The sequence below is a fragment of the Hemicordylus capensis genome, chromosome 2 (assembly GCF_027244095.1).
Source record: "Hemicordylus capensis ecotype Gifberg chromosome 2, rHemCap1.1.pri, whole genome shotgun sequence".
In the NCBI taxonomy this organism is placed as follows: Eukaryota; Metazoa; Chordata; class Lepidosauria; order Squamata; family Cordylidae; genus Hemicordylus; species Hemicordylus capensis.
Genome location: NC_069658.1, coordinates 172,338,850 through 172,357,621, shown reverse-complemented (window position 1 = coordinate 172,357,621; position 18,772 = coordinate 172,338,850). Strand labels below are relative to the sequence as shown.

At 47.2% G+C, this 18,772-nt stretch overlaps 1 protein-coding gene across 7 annotated transcripts in view; it reads left to right on the top strand.

Annotated features, from left to right (window-relative positions):
- The window catches only part of DNM2 (dynamin 2), a 108,882-nt gene extending 94,869 nt beyond the window's left edge, over positions 1-14,013 (top strand). For all 7 annotated transcript variants that reach the window (XM_053291796.1, XM_053291797.1, XM_053291795.1 and 4 more), the window contains 4 exons: positions 1,821-1,985; positions 9,225-9,460; positions 9,979-10,233; positions 12,131-14,013. In XM_053291796.1, the coding sequence (XP_053147771.1) occupies positions 1,821-1,985; positions 9,225-9,460; positions 9,979-10,233; positions 12,131-12,200 (726 nt within the window). In that variant the 3' untranslated portion in view covers positions 12,201-14,013. The remainder of the gene's footprint in view (positions 1-1,820; positions 1,986-9,224; positions 9,461-9,978; positions 10,234-12,130) is intronic.
- The last annotated feature ends 4,759 nt before the right edge of the window (positions 14,014-18,772 follow it).

The window sequence follows — 18,772 nt, the reverse complement described above, 5'->3', positions numbered from 1 at the left end:
TCAGAATTATTATTGTATTTGTTCTTTTGCATACCATCCTGAAAATATGATTGAAGGGTGGAATAAAAATCAAATGCATTGTGCTCTGGTTTGCTAGATAATGGACTGGGTAAATGGTTATTTGGTAGACAAGTGAGTGGTTCAGGAAAGTCAATAACAGGATAGGTTTTAAGCAGTAGAGAGAAATGTTTATAGGATGGTAAAGAGGAAATCTGGGGACCAGTTGGGGTAGATAGGAGAGCAGAAGGGGAGGGGGTGGTAGTGTAGGTTGAGAGAATAGATGGGCGTGTCCAGGGATTGAGGAGGCAATGAAGTATCCGTTGGAAAGAACTCTTCTATGCGTTGAGCCAGACTGGCAATAAATAGATGTTGCCGAGTGGAAGCACTAAGTATTTGGTGCTCTGTTTGTATGTGAATACTTCTGCTTCAGGGCATAGGGTGGTCTGGATGACCTCCTAATAACAGAATTTGAGATGGTAGATGCATTAAGTGATTTGTCCAAGGTCACACAATAAATCAGAGGTCAATCTTCAGATCCGCAATTCAGCATTCTATTTCCTGATCCTGACCCTATGATCAGAAATCCAACTACTAGTATTGGAGTTTACAGAATAAACAGAGCCCTTGAATTTGCCCAAGTAGAGTTGTAGCTAAATAGAATATCAAACTTGGAATGGAGGCCTTTTGCTCTCTTCTTCCCCTGTAGGGATGTGCCTGAATCAAAGTTCAAAGTGTGGTTCAAGCACTTGGAGGGAAATTAGAAAGGGGACTTAAAGTTCCCTTTCTAATTTCCCTCCAAGTGCTCAAACTGCGGTTCAGACACGTCCCTATTCCCCTGCTTCTGTCACCTTTTGACAGAAGTTGGTATGTCTGGGTAATCGTTACTAGGATTTTGGTATACTTTGGTGAGGAAGAAATTTTAAAATAAAAAAATCCAAGTCTACAATTACAGATTCTCTAAATATAATACAGATGTTAATAGATAGCATAGAAATAGAGGTATGTATTGTATTTAGCTATAGCAATAGCACTTACATTTATATACCGCTTTATAGCCGGAGCTCTCTAAGCGGTTTACAATGATTTAGCATATTGCCGCCAACATTCTGGGTATTCTGGGTACTCATTTAATGAATAAAAAGGGAATTTTTACAATACGGCTAATGCAGATAGAAGATGGGGTTTTCTAGCCAAGATAGATAACCAACTATCTTCAGTTTTGCTGGTGCAACAAAGAGAATGAATATCGCTCAAAGATGCCTCATATCTGCTACCAGTAGGATTAGTTTTCCAAAACACAGAATTGCCTTTTTGTCAAAACCACAATACAAGAGCAACTTTTGGTAGCCTGGCAATATTGCCAATTAACAGCTGCTTGGAATTATTTATGTTGCATACCATCAACCTGTATGGTCTCTGAGTTCCACCCTGATGTACTTCCTACAATCATTTATTTTGTATTCATGTTGGCTTACTTTAATTACCCATACTAGCAAAAGCAAGGCAAAAAATTAACACAGTACAAAAAGAAGCCAAGAATAAGGATATAATTTGTCATTATGAAGGGGTGGATGGGAGTTGTCTAACCTCCTGAATCTTAGGGCCTTATCAAATTAGGCATCCTCTCAGAAAGCAACATTGCTGATCCAAGTTAGTTTGTTGAGAGCATTCCAATCTTAACCCTAGCTGTGGTTGCTGGAGAAATGCAGAATCAAATGATGACCTAAAGAGCTGTGCTCTTCTATGCTGTCTGCTATGCAGGCATGGAGAGTGGCTTCTTCTGTAAGCCACCTACTAGTGTCCCATTTTCTTCTGCACAGGTGGAGAATGAGGAAGGGGCCCAGGAGAACACCTTTTCCATGGATCCTCAGCTAGAGCGTCAAGTGGAAACCATTCGCAATCTTGTTGACTCGTATGTTGGGATCATCAACAAGTCCATCCGGGACCTCATGCCAAAGACAATAATGCACCTAATGATAAACAATGTGAGTATGGATTGTGCTTGGGGGTGTGTGAGGTGGCTCTGTAGTTCATTCTCGGTTCTTGCTGCCAGGGACATCTCATGGGTTATCCTTCCCCACCAGCTCTGAACAGGACAGATACTCTGTATTATAAAAAACAGATAACGGACCGCCCACTCGGGGCTGCTGAGGATAACCCCGCCCCAGTTCTTTCTGTCCTCACCTTAGCTCCTGCAGCAGATTTCTCTTTCTCCGTAAATTTTCTCTCTCTTCATTATCTATCTTCTCGTATTTTATCACTGTTTGTCCATTCCTTCGTTGTCTGTCAGCCTTCTCTTCAGTGTGCTATTTCCTATATATATATATATATATATATATATATATATATATATATAACTATTTTCCTCAGTATTCTATCCCATCTTTGTCTATACTTCTGGGGGCACTTGTATGGAGCTTCCCCTCAGGGGCAGAATAATTCTAGTCCCCAGGGGAACCAGGCAAAGCCACTTCGGGCCAGCGCTCTCCAAGCCGTTCGGAGCCGCGGCTCCTCGGCAGTTAACCCCTCCCCCCGGCGAGATTTCTTCTCAAGTTCTATCGTGGCCCCAGCCGCATCAGCCAAAAGCCCAGCAAACCATCCCACTAGCGGGCAGTGGACAAGCTCGTTCCTCAGTCTCCCGGGCAGTTACGGCGGTGAGTCACCCCATGTGGGCCCCAGAAAGTGAAAAGGAGGTGGTAGCTGCAGCGACGGCGACGGCCTCAGCGAGACTCGTGCCTCAGCGGCCCAGCATGCAGCAGAGGGAGGATTAAGCGGCCCTCTGCAAGCCATAACCCTCTCGAGGCGACCCTTGGCTAATCCGCCCCCCTGCGAAGCCGAAATCAGGGCCATTGCCAAAGCACACGACAGGAGATGGGGGAGAGACAAGATGGAGACTGAAAAAAGGGCGCGAAGGGAGACTGCGGCGGCCATTTTAACAGATGCCGACCAACTCCCGATTGGGCCTGCAATTGATTAAGCGTCCTCAAAGGAGGTAACGGGGGAAGGCTTGGATGGAGGGGGAGCCCTAGGTCCATCTGCCTCAGTGGGTTCTTTGTCTATGCCCAAGACTGTTCCCCCAGACTGGCAGGCGTGGTTCAAGAATGCCATTATAGACACCATATATCAGGTCAGACCAGTCAGAAAAGATAGAAAGACCCGTAAGAGAAAAAAGCAGGAACTGTCTCCCTCTGTTTCGGAGTCCTCCAGTGATTCCTCTCCCCGCCCCTCCCCAAGAAGGCCAAGGCGGAGACCAAGCATATCAAACCTAAAAAGGCCCACATTAGGGGAAAAGAGCCTCACTCATCTGATTTAAGTGATCAGGAATCTGGTGATCCTAAGCCCCTCAATCCCAGGCCTTTAACAAAGCCAATTAGGAATGTACCCCATACCCCAGTATCGGGGGGGGGGGAGATGATGGGCCCACGGATCCTACCCCTCAGGACCCCGGGGATCCTGATAAAGAGGATGGTGACTGGTCGGGGGGAGAGGACAATGATGCTTCTTCAGTATCCCAAAGGCTTTTCATGGCAGAGGACTTCGCTCCTCTCATGTCTAGGATTTTAAAAACAATTGGGCTTCAGCAAAATACAGCCCCTGAGGCTACTAATGAGAAAGGGGATTGGGTTTTTCCCAGGGCTACGCCTAAGGACATACTCCTGCCCTTTCCTGATCCTTTTACTGATGTGGTGAAGCAGGAGTGGAAACTTCCTGCAGCTAATAGAAAACCTCTGGCCATCTCTAACCGGTTTTATTCATTTAAGAAGGAGGTCGTTGAGTTTCTAAAAACACCCAGCACCGATGCCCCGATCGTGCAGCTGGTCTCGAACTCCTTGGTCCCAAGAGATGGTGAAGTAACTCTCAAGGACCCGGCGGATAAAAAGGCAGAGTCCGTATTTAAACGCACGCATGACAATTCCACACATGCAGCCAGGGCAGCGGCAGCAGCCTCCATGGCAGCGCGAGCCTCCCTGCTCTGGCTCGATGCCTTGTTAAACGAACCACTAGCTGACAGCATCAGGTTTAGACGACAGTTAGTCAAGATCCAAAAGGCACAGGCCTTTATAGCCGATGCCACCCTCGATGCCATTAGGTACTCCTCCCGAGTAGCAGCAGCGGCGGTTCTGGGCAGGCGACACCTCTGGTTAAAAAATTGTGTAATAGACAACACATCAAGGAGCAATCTCACGGCTGTCCCCTACGATGCCACCAAGCTTTTGGGGGAGGAGGCCCTTAAGGATGTCTTAGTCGAGTCGAGCGATAAACGCAAGACTATGCCCACGGCTTCACGCAAGACAGAGAAGCAGCCATTTAGAAGGGCTTTTCAACAATTCCAGCCCTTTCGTGGGTTCCGGCCTTTCAGAGGCCGGTACAGGGACGCGAGACAACAGAGGGGCTCCTGGGGTCGTCAGCGCTTCCCCTTCAGGGGGGCTGGCGGTTTTAGACAGCAGCCCATTCAGTCAAAGCAAAAACCCCAACAATGACTCCAAAGCGGTCCAGTTAGGGGGGCGCCTCGCAGAGTTCCTCCCCGCCTGGGAGTCTTCAGTAGTAGACTCCTGGGTTTTGTCAGTAATACAGAGGGGCTACAGAATAGAGTTGGATGCCCTCCCCCACCCCCAGGTTCATTCCCACTCCACGGTCGCGGTCTGCCTTAAAGCATGCAGAGATGGCCCAGGCCATCGGGCACCTGGTGGAACACACAGGAGGGGGGGGCATCTATTCTATTCTATTCACCGTCCCCCAAAAAGACGGCACAAAAAGGGCGGTGTTGGACCTCAAATTTCTGAACAGGTTCGTAAAAAGACAGCGCTTCCGCATGGAAACCTTGCGGTCTATTTCGGAGGCTCTTCTTCACCTGGACCTCCTCTCCTCCATTGATCTGAAGGAGGCCTACCTCCATATTCCGATTCATCCCGAAAGCAGGCACCTGTTAAGATTCATGTACGCGGGACACCACTATCAATACACAGCCCTGCCCTTCGGGCTGTCGGCCACCCCCAGGGTGTTTACCAAAGTCCTAGCCCCCCTGGTGGCCCTCCTCCGCCTCAGGGGGGTTCAGATTTACACGTACTTGGACGATTTGCTTCTGAAATCTACCAGCCTGCAGGAGGCTCATTGGGATTTGGCTCTCACCATGGCAGAATTGGAAAAACACGGCTTCCTCATAAATCATCGCAAGAGCCAACTGCATCCAAGTCACCATCTACGCCACTTAGGGATGGTAATAAACACAGTAGAGGATCGTCTCTTCCTCCCCGGTACAGATTCAATACCATCACCAACGAAGTAAGGTCAGTTCTTTAGTCTCCCAGGTCTCTCCTGATGTCCCTGTCCAGACTCCTGGGTCTGTTGGTGGCAACCATAGAAGTGGTACCATGGGCGAGGTTCCACCTGCGTCCCTTACAGTGGTTCCTGCTTCCTCATCAATACTCCATCGCAAGGAAGAGGAAGCTATGGCTACATGTTCCAGATCAGCTCCGGAAGTCGCTACAATGGTGGTTGAGCCCAACAAATTTATTCAAAGGAAAGGAGTTCCTAGACCCACCAAGGGTATTGGTTACGACAGATGCCAGCGACAGGGGCTAGGGAAACCATTGTCAACAGCTTTCGGCCCAGGGTCGCTGGGATGCAACTGAAAAGCGTCACAGCATAAACTGGAGGGAGCTGAGGGCCATTCGTCTGGCTCTGTCCGCCTTCCTGCCTGTTATTCAGGGGCAACATGTCCTAATAAGGACAGACAACACCACAGCAAAGGCCCACATGAACCGGCAAGGGGGCACACGTTCCCGGTCCCTACAACAGGAAGCGATGCAACTACTTTCATGGGCGGAGGCAAACATCCAATCTCTCTTCGCTCACCACCTCAAGGGCGAACTGAACCTGATAGCGGACTGGCTAAGCAGAGAGGACCTCGACCCCGGGGAATGGAGTCTCAACCCGGAAGTGTTCCAAATGATTACGGAGCGCATGGGCACTCCAAGCATGGACCTATTTGCAACACCGAGAAACGCCCAAGTAAGACTTTTTATCTCCAGGTTTCCATCCAAAGGGGCAATGGCAGTGGACACCCTGTCGAGCAAGTGGCCCAGAGGTCTCCTGTTTGCATACCCTCCTACACCCCTACTGGCCAGGGTGATCAGGAGGATTCGCCTCTTGAGGGCCCAAGTCATTCTCATCACACCGTTTTAGCCCAGGAGGCCCTGGTTTCCAGAATTGATGCACCTAGCAATAGAACCCCCCTAGGAACTGCCCGTACGGGGTGACCTCCTCTCACAAGGTCCAGTCCACCACCCAGACCCAGGCTGGTTAAGGCTGACCGCCTGGAGACTGAACGGGGACTGTTAAGTGAATTTGGCTACTCACCCGAGGTGTTAAGAACCATCCAGGCCTCACGTAAGCCGTCCACTAACTGCATCTACCAGACAACCTGGCGGGCCTTCCTGCGCTGGTGCTCACATCACTCCGTTCCACGCGGAACTGCCACCACGAAACATCTCCTGCAGTTTCTTCAGGACGGCTTGCAGAAAGGGCTCAAGCACACTGAGGCGCCAAGCATCGTCTCTCCTAGGCCTCATATCCGGCCGGCCCCAATCCTCGCCTACAACGCACAATCACCTGAGGCGGTTTCTTAGAGGGGCCACCTTGTTATCTCCCCCAGTGATACACAGATGTCCTTCCTGGGATCTCCACGTTGTCCTCTCGGCCCTCCAACACCCACCTTTTGAGCCGCTATCTTCCATCCCGCTGAAGACGCTGTCCCAGAAGATGGCCTTCCTGTTGGCAATTACTTCGGCCCGGAGGGTCTCGTAACTGAGAGCCTTGTCCATAGAAAAATCTTTTTGTGTCTTTCAAAGAGAGGCAGTGCGACTTATTCCGGATCCATTTGTCCGTCCTAAGGTCTCATCGATTTTCCACCTGTCTCAGGACGTATATCTCCCTTCGTTCTGCCCTCATCCTGTCCATGAAAGGGAAAAGCTCTGGCATAAGCTGGACGTCCGTAGATGTTTGAAGGTGTACATCAAACGAACAGAATCTATATGCACAACCAACACCATGTTCATATCTTACAGTGCGCGCTCGAAGGGGGCGGCCGCCTCGTCGGTCTCGATTGCTCGCTGGATAAAAGACTATTGTGCTAGCGTACATCTCCCAACACAAGATCCCTCCTGCTGGTATCACAGCACACTCCACCAGAGCAACCGCGACCTCAACAGCATTCTCTTCGCACGCACCGGTTCAGGACATTTGCAGGGCAGCTACATGGTCGACCCCATCTACATTTACCAGACACTATAAGATGGAGACGCACGCCACACTTCAGGCGGCTTTTGGCAGGAGGGTCCTGCAAAGGGTTCTCCCACAGGCATAGGCAGATACGCACCCGCCCAGAAAGGCCAAAGCTGTGGTATGTCCCATGAGATGTCCCTGGCAGCAAGAACCGAGAAAGGAGCGTTGGTTTTCACTTACCGTGAAGGCTTCTTCTGGTTCTTGGTGCCAGGGACATTTCGACCCACCCAGTGGATGCGTCCTGCCTGTTCCTGTCGGATGCCGGGGGGGGATGTTGTCCCTCTGATGTGTGCATCTTTTTCCTTGCATTACGTAACATCTGTTACTGGTGTTTTTTTCGGTTAATGTTGTGTTTCTTGTATCTATGTACGTTTCTACCACTCGTTAATGGCTCAGTTTTGGACAGAGAACTGGGGCGGGGTTATCCTCAGCAGCCCCGAGTGGGCGGTCCGTTATCTGTTTTTTATAATACAGAGTATCTGTCCTGTTCGGAGCTGGTGGGGAAAGATAACCCATGAGATGTCCCTGGCACCAAGAACCAGAAGAAGCCTTCACGGTAAGTGAAAACCAACGCTCCTATCTATTTGCTGCTGATCATGTTTCCTGTGTTGCTCCTTCTCATCTGAAAACAGTCTTCTGGATCTCCTCCAACAGTGTTCACACAAGTTTGATTTCTGATGAGATGGTGATGCCTGAGGACTAGGAAGGACCAGTTCATTGTGCATCCTGTTCTCCCTTATCTTATTTTTCATACTGATTTTTTAAGATGGCAGAGATCTTTCTATTTCTCTTTCTCAATTTCTAATGCTTTTTCTTGGCAAACTTCTAGACCTAACTATGTAAAACCAAAGTGATATTAAGAATATTATTAGAGATGATCAAGATCTTACATAGTTCCCTGGAATTAACTAAAAAATGACCTGAGCTCTTCTCCCCCCCCCCACCCCATGGTAAAGAAATAAAATAATTTCCCATGTCTGTCTGAGGGTTGGAAAATGACTACACTCTCCACCAGCCAGCTTTTCAACCCTTTCTTCTCTCCTCCCGCGCCCCCCCCCACTCCACCCACCTGTCTGTACTTACCAGTTGAGTTGGTGGGGAGTGGAGCCAGCAATTCCATCTCAATTTAATCTGAGCCGAAGAATTCACAAATTTGAAAAATTCGTTTCTCCTTTCAGGTGGGCTTTTATGAGTCCCCAAAGTTCTGCTTGGAAACATTTGCCAGGCTCTCTAAATATTATATCCAGATGTACAGTTCTTGTATAATATATGACTTTCGTGATTAAAATATTTGTAATTATCACCAAATACAATGGAAATCTGTCCTAATAAAGTTCCAATATTTCTCCTCATCTGAATTATAAATCTCTGTTGAATATTGATAATGGTATTCATGAAGAAGTTGCTAGAGCATGATTAAAAATAAATTGCCCCATTCTTTACATTTATCAGTGCTTTATTTATTATTTATTTTATTTATTTATTCTATTTGCAAAATAGCTTCCAAAATGGCTCAGGGCGGTTTACAATTAAAACAAGCCACTAAAACAATAAAAAGGGCTTTAGGGCTTCGATCAGCATGAACTTTGTAAATTTTGGTTATTAATCCCACTTGTATGAAAAGAAATTGTCTTCCAAAGTGCCTGAAAGCCATTCAATACACAGTGCTGCTGGTGGACCCTGTCCATAATTATAAGGCACAGGTGCTCATTCTTGGCTGATAGCTGGAGCTATGCTGGTTTTCTGTTGCTTTGAAGGTTTTCTTGGGAGGTAGGACTGAAGCCTCCCATTGACTGTTGATCCTTGGGCTGGTCGCAGAGGTCAGTGTGTCCTTACATTGGGTTAAGAATCTAAATTGGACCCCGGCCCCTGTATATCAAGTTTAGCTCATCAGATTTGAAAATCCTACCTCTTGTGTCCAACTTCTGTCATCCATACAGACCAAGGATTTCATCCACTCGGAGTTGCTGGCCTACCTATACTCCTCTGCAGACCAAAACAGTTTGATGGAGGAGTCAGCAGACCAGGCACAGCGCAGGGATGACATGCTGAGAATGTACCATGCTCTGAAGGAGGCATTGCACATAATTGGAGACATCAGTACCAGCACTGTTTCTACACCTGTTCCTCCACCTGTTGATGACACATGGCTGCAGCCAGGGAGCAGTGGGCATAGGTGAGTTAGAGCAGAGGCAGGCATGTGGTCTTGATGTACTTTTTCTGAAGCTATGTGGAATTGGGGTATGGAAACCAGAGAGGCCAGGAGTTGTAAATGACAGATCAAGGGAGAATTTGATAAGTCCAGACTATTGTCCTTTCCAGAATTCTTGGAAAAGCTTGGAGATCTGCATTTGGCTTGGCTTTCGTCCATATGACTTCAGTGTTCTCTAGATACATAATCTGAACGTGGCTTTCTTTCCATCATTTTGTTCTTAGTGTCATTTTTAACAGAGTTTTCAAATAATGTTTGAATACTGCTACTAATGATCTGTGGTTCTGGGACTGATTTCCAAACTGACTCTCCTGTACGATTGTAAAGTCAGGTATACAGTTTGCATCTTGTCATTTTGGATTCTTTAGTTGAAACTATTTACTTGGTTTCATTTGAAGCTTCTACTATTTTAGTTGGTTTGGTTTAGTAGGCCTTATCTGGTTCAGTTTTAACTTTTTTGTTCCTTTTTCTCTCTCTTGCAGCCCAACACCACAACGCAGGCCTCCTTCTAACGTGTTGCCACCAGGGAGACCCCCTGCTGTGAGGGGCCCAATGCCAGGCCCTCCCTTGATCCCAGTACCAGCAGCAGGATCTTCCTCTTTTGTGGCACCACCCATTCCTTTACGCCCTGGACCGCAAAGTTCATTTGTTGCTAACAATGACCCTTTCGCAGCTCCTCCTCAGATTCCTTCACGACCAGCACGTGTTCCACCCGGCATCCCTCCAGGCGTACCCAGGTAAGAACCATTTCAGACTTGTTTGTTTGTGGGGAAAACGAGACACAAGAATGTGCTTTGGCACCAGTCAGTGTGCCCTTAGAGATGATCGCAATGTCTGTCTTGGTTATTTGGAGAAGCTGCCCAAGCCAACTCTTGCACAGCCTGCCTGATGCTCATCCGGAAGGCTTACAGAGGCAGGGAAGCTGGTGGCTGCTTTGACAGGGGATCTGTCAACCTGAGTCACCCCAACTTAATAGTGCCCAGGCATCCACAAATCTTAGATTGGCTTAGAACTGTCCCTCAAATCTTAGACTGGCATTGATCTGCCCCCCACCATCCCCCATTGCAAAAAATACATGCACTCAACAGCGCCCCCCGCAGCCCCCCCCCCCCTCAACATACCAAACACACACTTCACACCCTCCCTGCCATCTAGGGGTGAGTCCGAACCGGTCCGGCGGCCATTCTAAGGAATGGCCGAACTGCCGGACCAGTTCGGCCCTTGCTGGTTCGGGTCCGGGTGGGGGGTATAACTTTAAGGGCGGGAGGGCTTTCTTACCCCTCCCGCCTCTTTGCCCCCTCCAGCGCCCGTATTTAACTGAATAACGGGGTGCTGGAAACCAGCCGCCGCCGCCCCCCCCCGAGCAGATTTACATACAAAGGTACCCATACCCCCGCTGCTGCCGTCGCCTGCCCGCCAGCCAGCCCACCAGCCCGCCCTCCCTCCCAGCTGCCCGCCCGCCAGCCCGAGTCCTTACCCAATGCTTTAGGAGAAAACGAGAGGAGCTATCGAACAGAGCTCCTCTCGTTAGGAAGGGCTCCAGCAGACTGAAGGCGCTTTGCGCGCGTGCACATGCGCGCGCCACAAAGGACGCCGATCGCCGGAGGCCCGGTCTACCTGCCGGGAAAAGGCCGGGTAGACCGGGCCTCCGATCGCCGGAGGCCCGGTCTACCCGGCCTTTTCCCGGCGGGTAGACCGGGCCTCCGGTGATCGGTGTTCTTTGCGGCGCGCGCATGTGCGCGCGTGCAAAGCGCCTTCAGTCTGCTGGAGCCCTTCCTAACGAGAGGAGCTCTGTTCGGTAGCTCCTCTCGTTTTCTCCTAAAGCATTGGGTAAGGACTCGGGCGGGCGGGCGGGCAGCTGGGAGGGAGGGAGGGCTGGCTGGCTGGCAGGCGGGCGACGGCGGCGGCAGGGGTATGGGTACCTTTGCATGTAAATCTGTTCGGGGGGGGGAGCGGCGGCGGCTGGTTTCCAGCGCCCCGTTATTCAGTTAAATACGGGCGCTGGAGGGGGTGAAGAGGCGGGAGGGGTAAGAAAGCCCTCCCGTCCTAAAAGAAAGGGGCCCCCTTCGGTGCCGGTCCGGACCGTGCACATTTCTACTGCCATCTCCTGGATACTGGGCTTGGAGAGTGGTTGGGCCAGTGGTGGAGGCTGCATACCACTCCCCCTGCAGTGCTGCCTCTGCACTTCCCCCTGGGCAGGAGTGCTGCTTTCAGCCATAGCAGCAATAACAGCCAGACGTGCCCTGCGGTGGGCAGTGAGTTTCACCGCCCCTGCAGTGACAGCAGTAAGTCCTGCTGCTGCGTGGAGGAGGCAGCGAGAATGGGGAGATGAGTCTTGCAGTGGTGGTGTGCAGTCCCACTGCACCTCCCTGTGGTGCCAGCTGGAGCATCAGCGGTGGCAGCTTGAGTCCTCTGTGGTGCTGCAACTGAAAACTCAACCCATCACTTTTCCCCATCTGGTCACAGAGCTGCAGCTGCTGTGCTCATGGTCATGTTCTGTAGCATTTAGTGGGCAAAACTGGCGTGTTGACATTTCTAGTGGCTGCACACGTACACCTTACATGGTGATGTCTGTGTCTGCTTTTCCTTTCCCAATGTTCACTTCTCTCTCTTCCTCTCTTTTTTGTTCTGCAGCAGAAGACCCCCGGCAGCACCGAACCGGCCCACCATTATCAGACCATCTGAGCCCTCCTTATTAGATTAACCACCACCACTACGGCGGGGGAGTGGGGGGGTGTTGCTTGTTAACTACCTTGTGAAGAGAATTCATGCCTAATCTCTTGTATAAAAGAGCTCTTTGCAACTGTGATCCATCTGTAGCCAAGGCCCATTTCCCCCATACCCACCATAACCACCAATAGCACAACCACCAGCAGTAACCAGGTGATGGGTGCTATGGGTCCGTTCCCTGTAAATAGCCCTGAGAGGCCAAGCATTCCTTGTAGTAGTTTCCCTCTCTGTCTCTGGGTCTTGGCTAGGGAGGGATTTGGTAACTTCTTCTGGGGGAAGAAAAGATTGGTTTCTTCATCCTCCTCTTGGTGCCACACCAGACCCATTCCACTTGAGAACATGGAAGATTCTGTTTTGTGGAGTTTTGCACTTTGTTGAAAATACATAAAGGAACCCTAGCTGAGTGCCATGGGATTGCTTGTGAGTGTGTGAAATTCACTGAACTGTAGCAAGACATTACAAGCAGAATTTTTGGAAAGAGGAAGGCACTGGGTTGCTTTTGAGCCTCAGGTATATTGCTGACTTGTATGTCATGCCACCCTCTGCACAACCAGTGCTGTTCATACTTAAAACAGAAGCAGTGAACGTTGATCTCAGTATGCCAGTTATGGTTAGATAAGCATGACGAGCGGCGACTCCTATGTTACACATCCAGATGGCTAGTTGCAGGGATATCTTAGTCCTTTCAGGTTGTAACAGCAGCTGACTGTTCCCTAACTGACTGTGACTGTGTTGAACCTGCCCTGTTCCACATGAAGAAGTATCAGGGCTTTGAACAGCTTATTAGGATTGTAGTCTCTGAGAAAGTGTTTTCCTCCCTAATCAGAAGGGTGAATTGACCCTGTGCATGGAACTCATGTTGTCTTTGAGATCAGCTGTGCTTCAGCCTACCTCTGCTTCTAAGCTGCACCAGGTTCTTCAAGGCAAACAGTGTCCAGATATAGGTCGTGTGGCACTAATACTGGAAGGTTGCCCTATCCCACAGAAGCTCCCATAGGAGGCTGTGGCCCCTCAGAAGAGTTTGAATTGGCTGCTCCATTTCTATGCCTTTGATGTCCTGAGAGCAACACTGGAACCTTCTCAATAGGACTAGTAAAAGCACTCTGCCCTCCCTGGGCTGTAGCTGTATATATTTCTTCAGAAAGACAGACTGTATTAATACTTGTATAAATTCTAGATTTTTTAAAAATGGAAATCATCAGTTAAGCCCCTGCCCCCACCCCAGGATATAACTGTCAGGGATACCTCAGCCCTTCCTGAGATGAACAGCCACACGCGCACACACACACACACACACACACACCCCACCTGCCTTAAATGTTTCCCACCAGTGGCTTCTTCCTTTCCTGCCTGATTTGGAGCAGTAGTTTCTCACATCATGTTCTGAAAGATACTTTTCCACAGACGGTGCTAACTTGTGCCTTTATTGCTTGAATCCAATGCCGTCTGGCCTAATAAACCAGTGTTGCCTTCCTTTGAATTTCCCTCTGCCCCGCCTCTTGAGTCGTCATTAAAGGCTTTGACCCTCTATTGTAGCGCATTTCATAACCTCTCTACCATTTCCTGCCCACTGGTTGCTTCTCTGACAACTTGCATTTGCTTGGTAGCATGGACTTCCTCTTTAATTCATGTTGATTTGCTTCCTATTGCCATGTGTGAAGAAGTTTTGGGGTCTTTTCTCCCACGTCTTCAGATGAAAAAAAGCTCCCAACCGTTTGACATAAGTGCCTCCATTCTGTATCCTATTAATAAACTAAAATAAAGGGAAATTCTGCTGGTGGAAGGTCTCCGGCACCTTGTGGTGTTAGGTTCTTGTGTATGTGTGTTTTGTCATCTTCCCTATTTGGGTCCTCAAAATGTCTATCCTGGGGAGTGGGGTATCTAATACATTGGCTGTACAGGATAAACTAGAGCTCAGTTAAGTTTCTCCTGAGTGGCATCTCTCCAAAATAGATGCTTGCTTGATCCTACCATGATGGTTCTACAATGAGTACATCTATGTGCAAAGGCAATGTATAAGTTTGATAAATACAATATTTAGTAATAACTTTGTTTTTAGCTGGTTTTATCAAGTTTAAGAAGGTCCAATGACTGCTGTTAAAATAGGTTTATTTACATGAGTATTTAATATTTTCAAGAATCTTCTTCAGTTGACTATTCAATATGGTTGAGCTGGAAGTTCTGGTTAACCTCTTACCTGGATGGTGGTGGCGGTGGCTAGGGAATACCTAAATATGTTCCCCTTGCTTTCTGCTGCTGATTCAGTTGCCCTTTCCCCCCCAGTTTCCTCCTCCTTTGAGTGCTCTCAGCCAATCAGTGCTCATATGCTGGATGTGATACTGTCATGATGCTTTGTAGCCAAATAGATTTGACTATGTGCTGATGGTCACTAAGGGCAAATGAAACCCATACAGAGTGAGGGCAGTACTTTCTATACTGGTCATATGTGATTCTAGCCCATCTGGGATCACCCTTAAGAACTGAATGGTTTCACAGTGACCACTGAAGAATGGCCCAGGGGAGAATCCTCTCTGATACTGATGATGACTTTTGAGAATGGACCTCCCCTTTGGCTCAGCCCTCATTTCCCTAGTCGACTGCTCTAAGTATAGGTGGCGGAGAGAGAAACTGGATTAACAATAAATTCACCTTTGTCCCTCAGCTATTTTAGATCTTTATTCAATGATTCCAAGATACTATATCAGAATATACATTAATGGATGAGTGTGCCTAGATTCCAATAATGCAATTTAATAATCTTTTAAACATTAACAATAGTTAACTTTAGACAAGCATAACTTTAAATAAGGATTATATTGGATTTTCCTGTCAGTTATTCTATTGGGGGACAATTATTCTCCTTTAATTCCAAATCTTTCCAGGTATTTCTCAAGTCATAAAATATACTTTGTCCTGAGGACTAGGATTTTTCAGAAAAAATGACAATTGTTTAGGGGAAAATGGTTTAAGGAAGTTTCAACAAACAGCAGATTTTTCTCAGACATACAAATATTGATACTGTCTAGGCCTAGCTGCAAGGCCACACTTGATGAATTATACTCTTTTAAGTCTCACCCTTGCATGTGTGTGTCACTGCAGCCACTGCCTTCTAATAATTGTAAACTTTTTGGAAGTGGATGTGCTTGTTGGTGGCTTGGACAGGAACCAGTGCCTCGCTCTCTGTTCAGCAGCATCTGGTTATAAGACCTTCCTAGAAATGGGGATCCTCTTGGCACCTTAAATGCCTTGTCAAAGCTGTGGGAGGCTTTGCACTTCTTCCTTTTACCTGCCATGTGGCACTTCTCTGATCTGCTATGGGGAAAGATGAGACTTCTCACATACAATGTAGGAGAGTATCCATATCACAGGTTGTGCACCTCACTTGTTCCACCAATAGACAGGTCTAATGCAGATTAGGATGCATTTAGGTTGTCCCAGCCAGAAATTAAGTAGACCTCTCATGCACTGAAATAATCTCCCAAGTGTTAGGGAGAAGCTTGCCTCTTTAAAAACTGTGACCACCATAGTAATGGCTACTACTGTGTTTGGCTTGGATATATCATGTGTTGCAATTGTATCCAGACTAAATAACTCAAGTATTTGTGTAGGTAAAAATATTTTTTTAAAACTCAACATTTGGTCTCCGAAAGGCACTTTGAGTACAAAATTGTGTATAAATGTATAAAACTGTTAATTTGTATCTATGTGTGAGAAAGATGAAGAAGCAATGTAAATAATAATATTAATGCCCCACTGAAATCACATAAACAAGCCTAGGTCATATTTCCTCCTCCTCATTCTTCCTACTGTATGAGGTACATTGGAGCTCTTCCCCATTAAAGACAGTGAGATGCAAATTTTGTCAAAGTTACATTGGGCTGAAGTATGCCGCTAAACTCAAGCTTCTGAAGAGCTTGATTTGAGCAATGCAGGGCAGGCCTTGGCTGAGCTTATTGGTCTGCTGAAAATTGGTCTGCTGTTGCTGTCGAAATCAGTGATCTGGTATGGAACAGCTAGATATTTCCTGTTTGTGGTGTTTACTGTGAAATGTTTAGTATATGTTAAATGCTACACAAATAAATACTCCTAAATGGTGTGCTCACACCAAGATGTGACTATGTTCTGGCCTAAGTGGGAAACTTTCAGAGCTTGCTGAGAGATCCATGTACTCTGACCTTGCTTGTCTTCAGTAGCATAAAGATGGCCCTTGTGTCCTTCCAGCCCGCCTCCCCTTCATCTTAGATCCAAATGTGGGGATAGCTACCAGCCTTCATGAGGACAAGGAGAGCGGCACCTTCTAATGATATATCTTTGTTATATTTATGGCCATTTCTCTGCAGATATTTTTACTCTGAGAACAGAATCTGTAGCTGTTGTAGGAATTCTGAAGTATTTTGTGTGTTTCATGATTATTTTTAAACTGGCCACTAACCTCATTTTACTGATGGGGAAGCAGGGTATCCAGAGTCTCTGGTCTGCTAGCTGCAAGCTCAATCACCAACTTAGGCACTGCAAGACGACTTTTCCCTAGAAAGCAGTTTGTGATCTCTAAAAGTGCTTCTGCAGTGATTCCTGTTTTCACATGAACTGGGTGTGCAGCTTCTTGTTTTTTGCTGGTAAGGGATAATGAGAACCTCAGATCATGTGGCACGCTTGGATACTTCTGTTTCCCCTCCCTGGTGTCTAGTCCTGCTTTTCTTTAAATAAGACATAGGAATTGGAGGTCAGAAGATGGCACCTGAAATCTTTGTGGCAGGAGAGCTGGTCTTGTGGTAGAAAAATCAAGACAAGCAGCAAGCATGAATTGTCCCCTTTGCTAAGCAGGGTCCACCCCTGGTTACATATGAATAGGAGACTACATGTGTGAGCACTGAAAGAGCATCTAAGTTCCAACTTCCCTCCCTGGCATCTCCAAGATAGGGCTGAGAGAGATCTGTGCCTGCAATCTTGGAGAAGCCACTGCCAGTCTGTGAAGACAATACTGAGCTAGATGGACCAGTGGTCTGACTCAGTATATGGGAGCTTCCTGTGTTCCTAAGGCCAGCTATGAGGAAGGCAAGGCTCTTCCCAAACTACTTCCCAGTTTGATATAGTCTATTTACATTTCCCCTTCTGGGATCAAAGAGCCAGGAGAGACAAACATCTAGGTGAGTCTGGTATAAACTCCTGTGATGCTTGAATTCCTGTTTGTAAAGTTCCTGTGCAATGTGGAGAGATGACTGTGAACAAATCTGGCTTTCGTTACCCTTTATCTTAACATTTCCAAACATTTGTGTGTGTACACACATTTTCTTTTTCCTGTTTTGAAATAGAATTCGCTGTCTTTGCCCAATCATGTTATGGCTGCCATCTGATAGCACAGCCTCATGGGTCGTAAATTTGGTTAGTGCTTCCACCCCAATTGCAACAGCAACTTGGAACTATAAGGCTTCCCATGTACTTTATCCATGTTGACAAACAGCTTTCAAAATCAGGAGCTGCTGCCCTACAAGCTTTTCTTCCATGTAATGGAGAATTGTCTTTAGATTGGATCCTGGCCTCTGACAAGACACTGCACAAAATTAGGGGTGGTGGTGGTTGGAATGCAGACAGTGGGAAGGTAGACTTAGGACTGGCAGCATTTCTGTACTGCATGCACTGTTTTCTTCTGTCTATCCACTCGTGCAAAAAATGAAATAAGCTCCTGTGCAGTTTGTGCTTCAGAAACGAGTTGGTGTATATATAAATATATAATATGCATTAATGCATATTTATAAATTGACAGGAGACATGTCTATTTTAAGAACTTCCTTGGTTGGTGAGACTAGATATGTTCTAAAGCTTACAAGCACAGCACAAAATACAGTAGCTATCTTCCGTGTAGTATTGGCTGGTTCTTGGAGATAAACTACCACAGACTATGGAGGTTTCATTTTAGCTATTCTGGCTAATTGCCATTAATAGACCTCACCTCCATAAGTTTGCCTAACCTTTTAAAAAGCCAGCTAAAGTAGTAGCCATCAGTACGTCTTGTAGTGAAACCTGTAAACTTTTTTGCAGTAGGTAGCTGCAGTTTGTTCTGATGCTATACATACTACTGCATGCAAATCTCATTGGACATAAGATTTACTTCTAAGTAAAGATGCATAGGATTGCACTGCTGATTTTTCTATGTACTGGATTTCTTAATAGTGATGAAAGAAGTTGAGGGGTATATCAACTTATACACTTTTGAACAATGGGCAAAGAGACACAAAGTAAAGTGTGCCGTTGAGTCAGTGTCGACTCCTCGCGACCACAGAGCCCTGTGGTTGTCTTGGGTAGAATACAGGAGGGCTTTACCATTGCCATCTCTCGTGCAGTGTGAGATGATGCCTTTCAGTACCTTTCTATATTGTGCTGCCCAATATAGGTGTTTCCCATAGTCCGGGAAACATACCAGTGGGCATTTGAACCGGCAACCTCTGGCTTGGTAGTCAAGTCATTTCCCCACTGTGCCATTACCAATAGTTTGACCACTGTACTGTTTTCCCTTTTATCTCATGAACAGGCAACCTCCACTCTTCC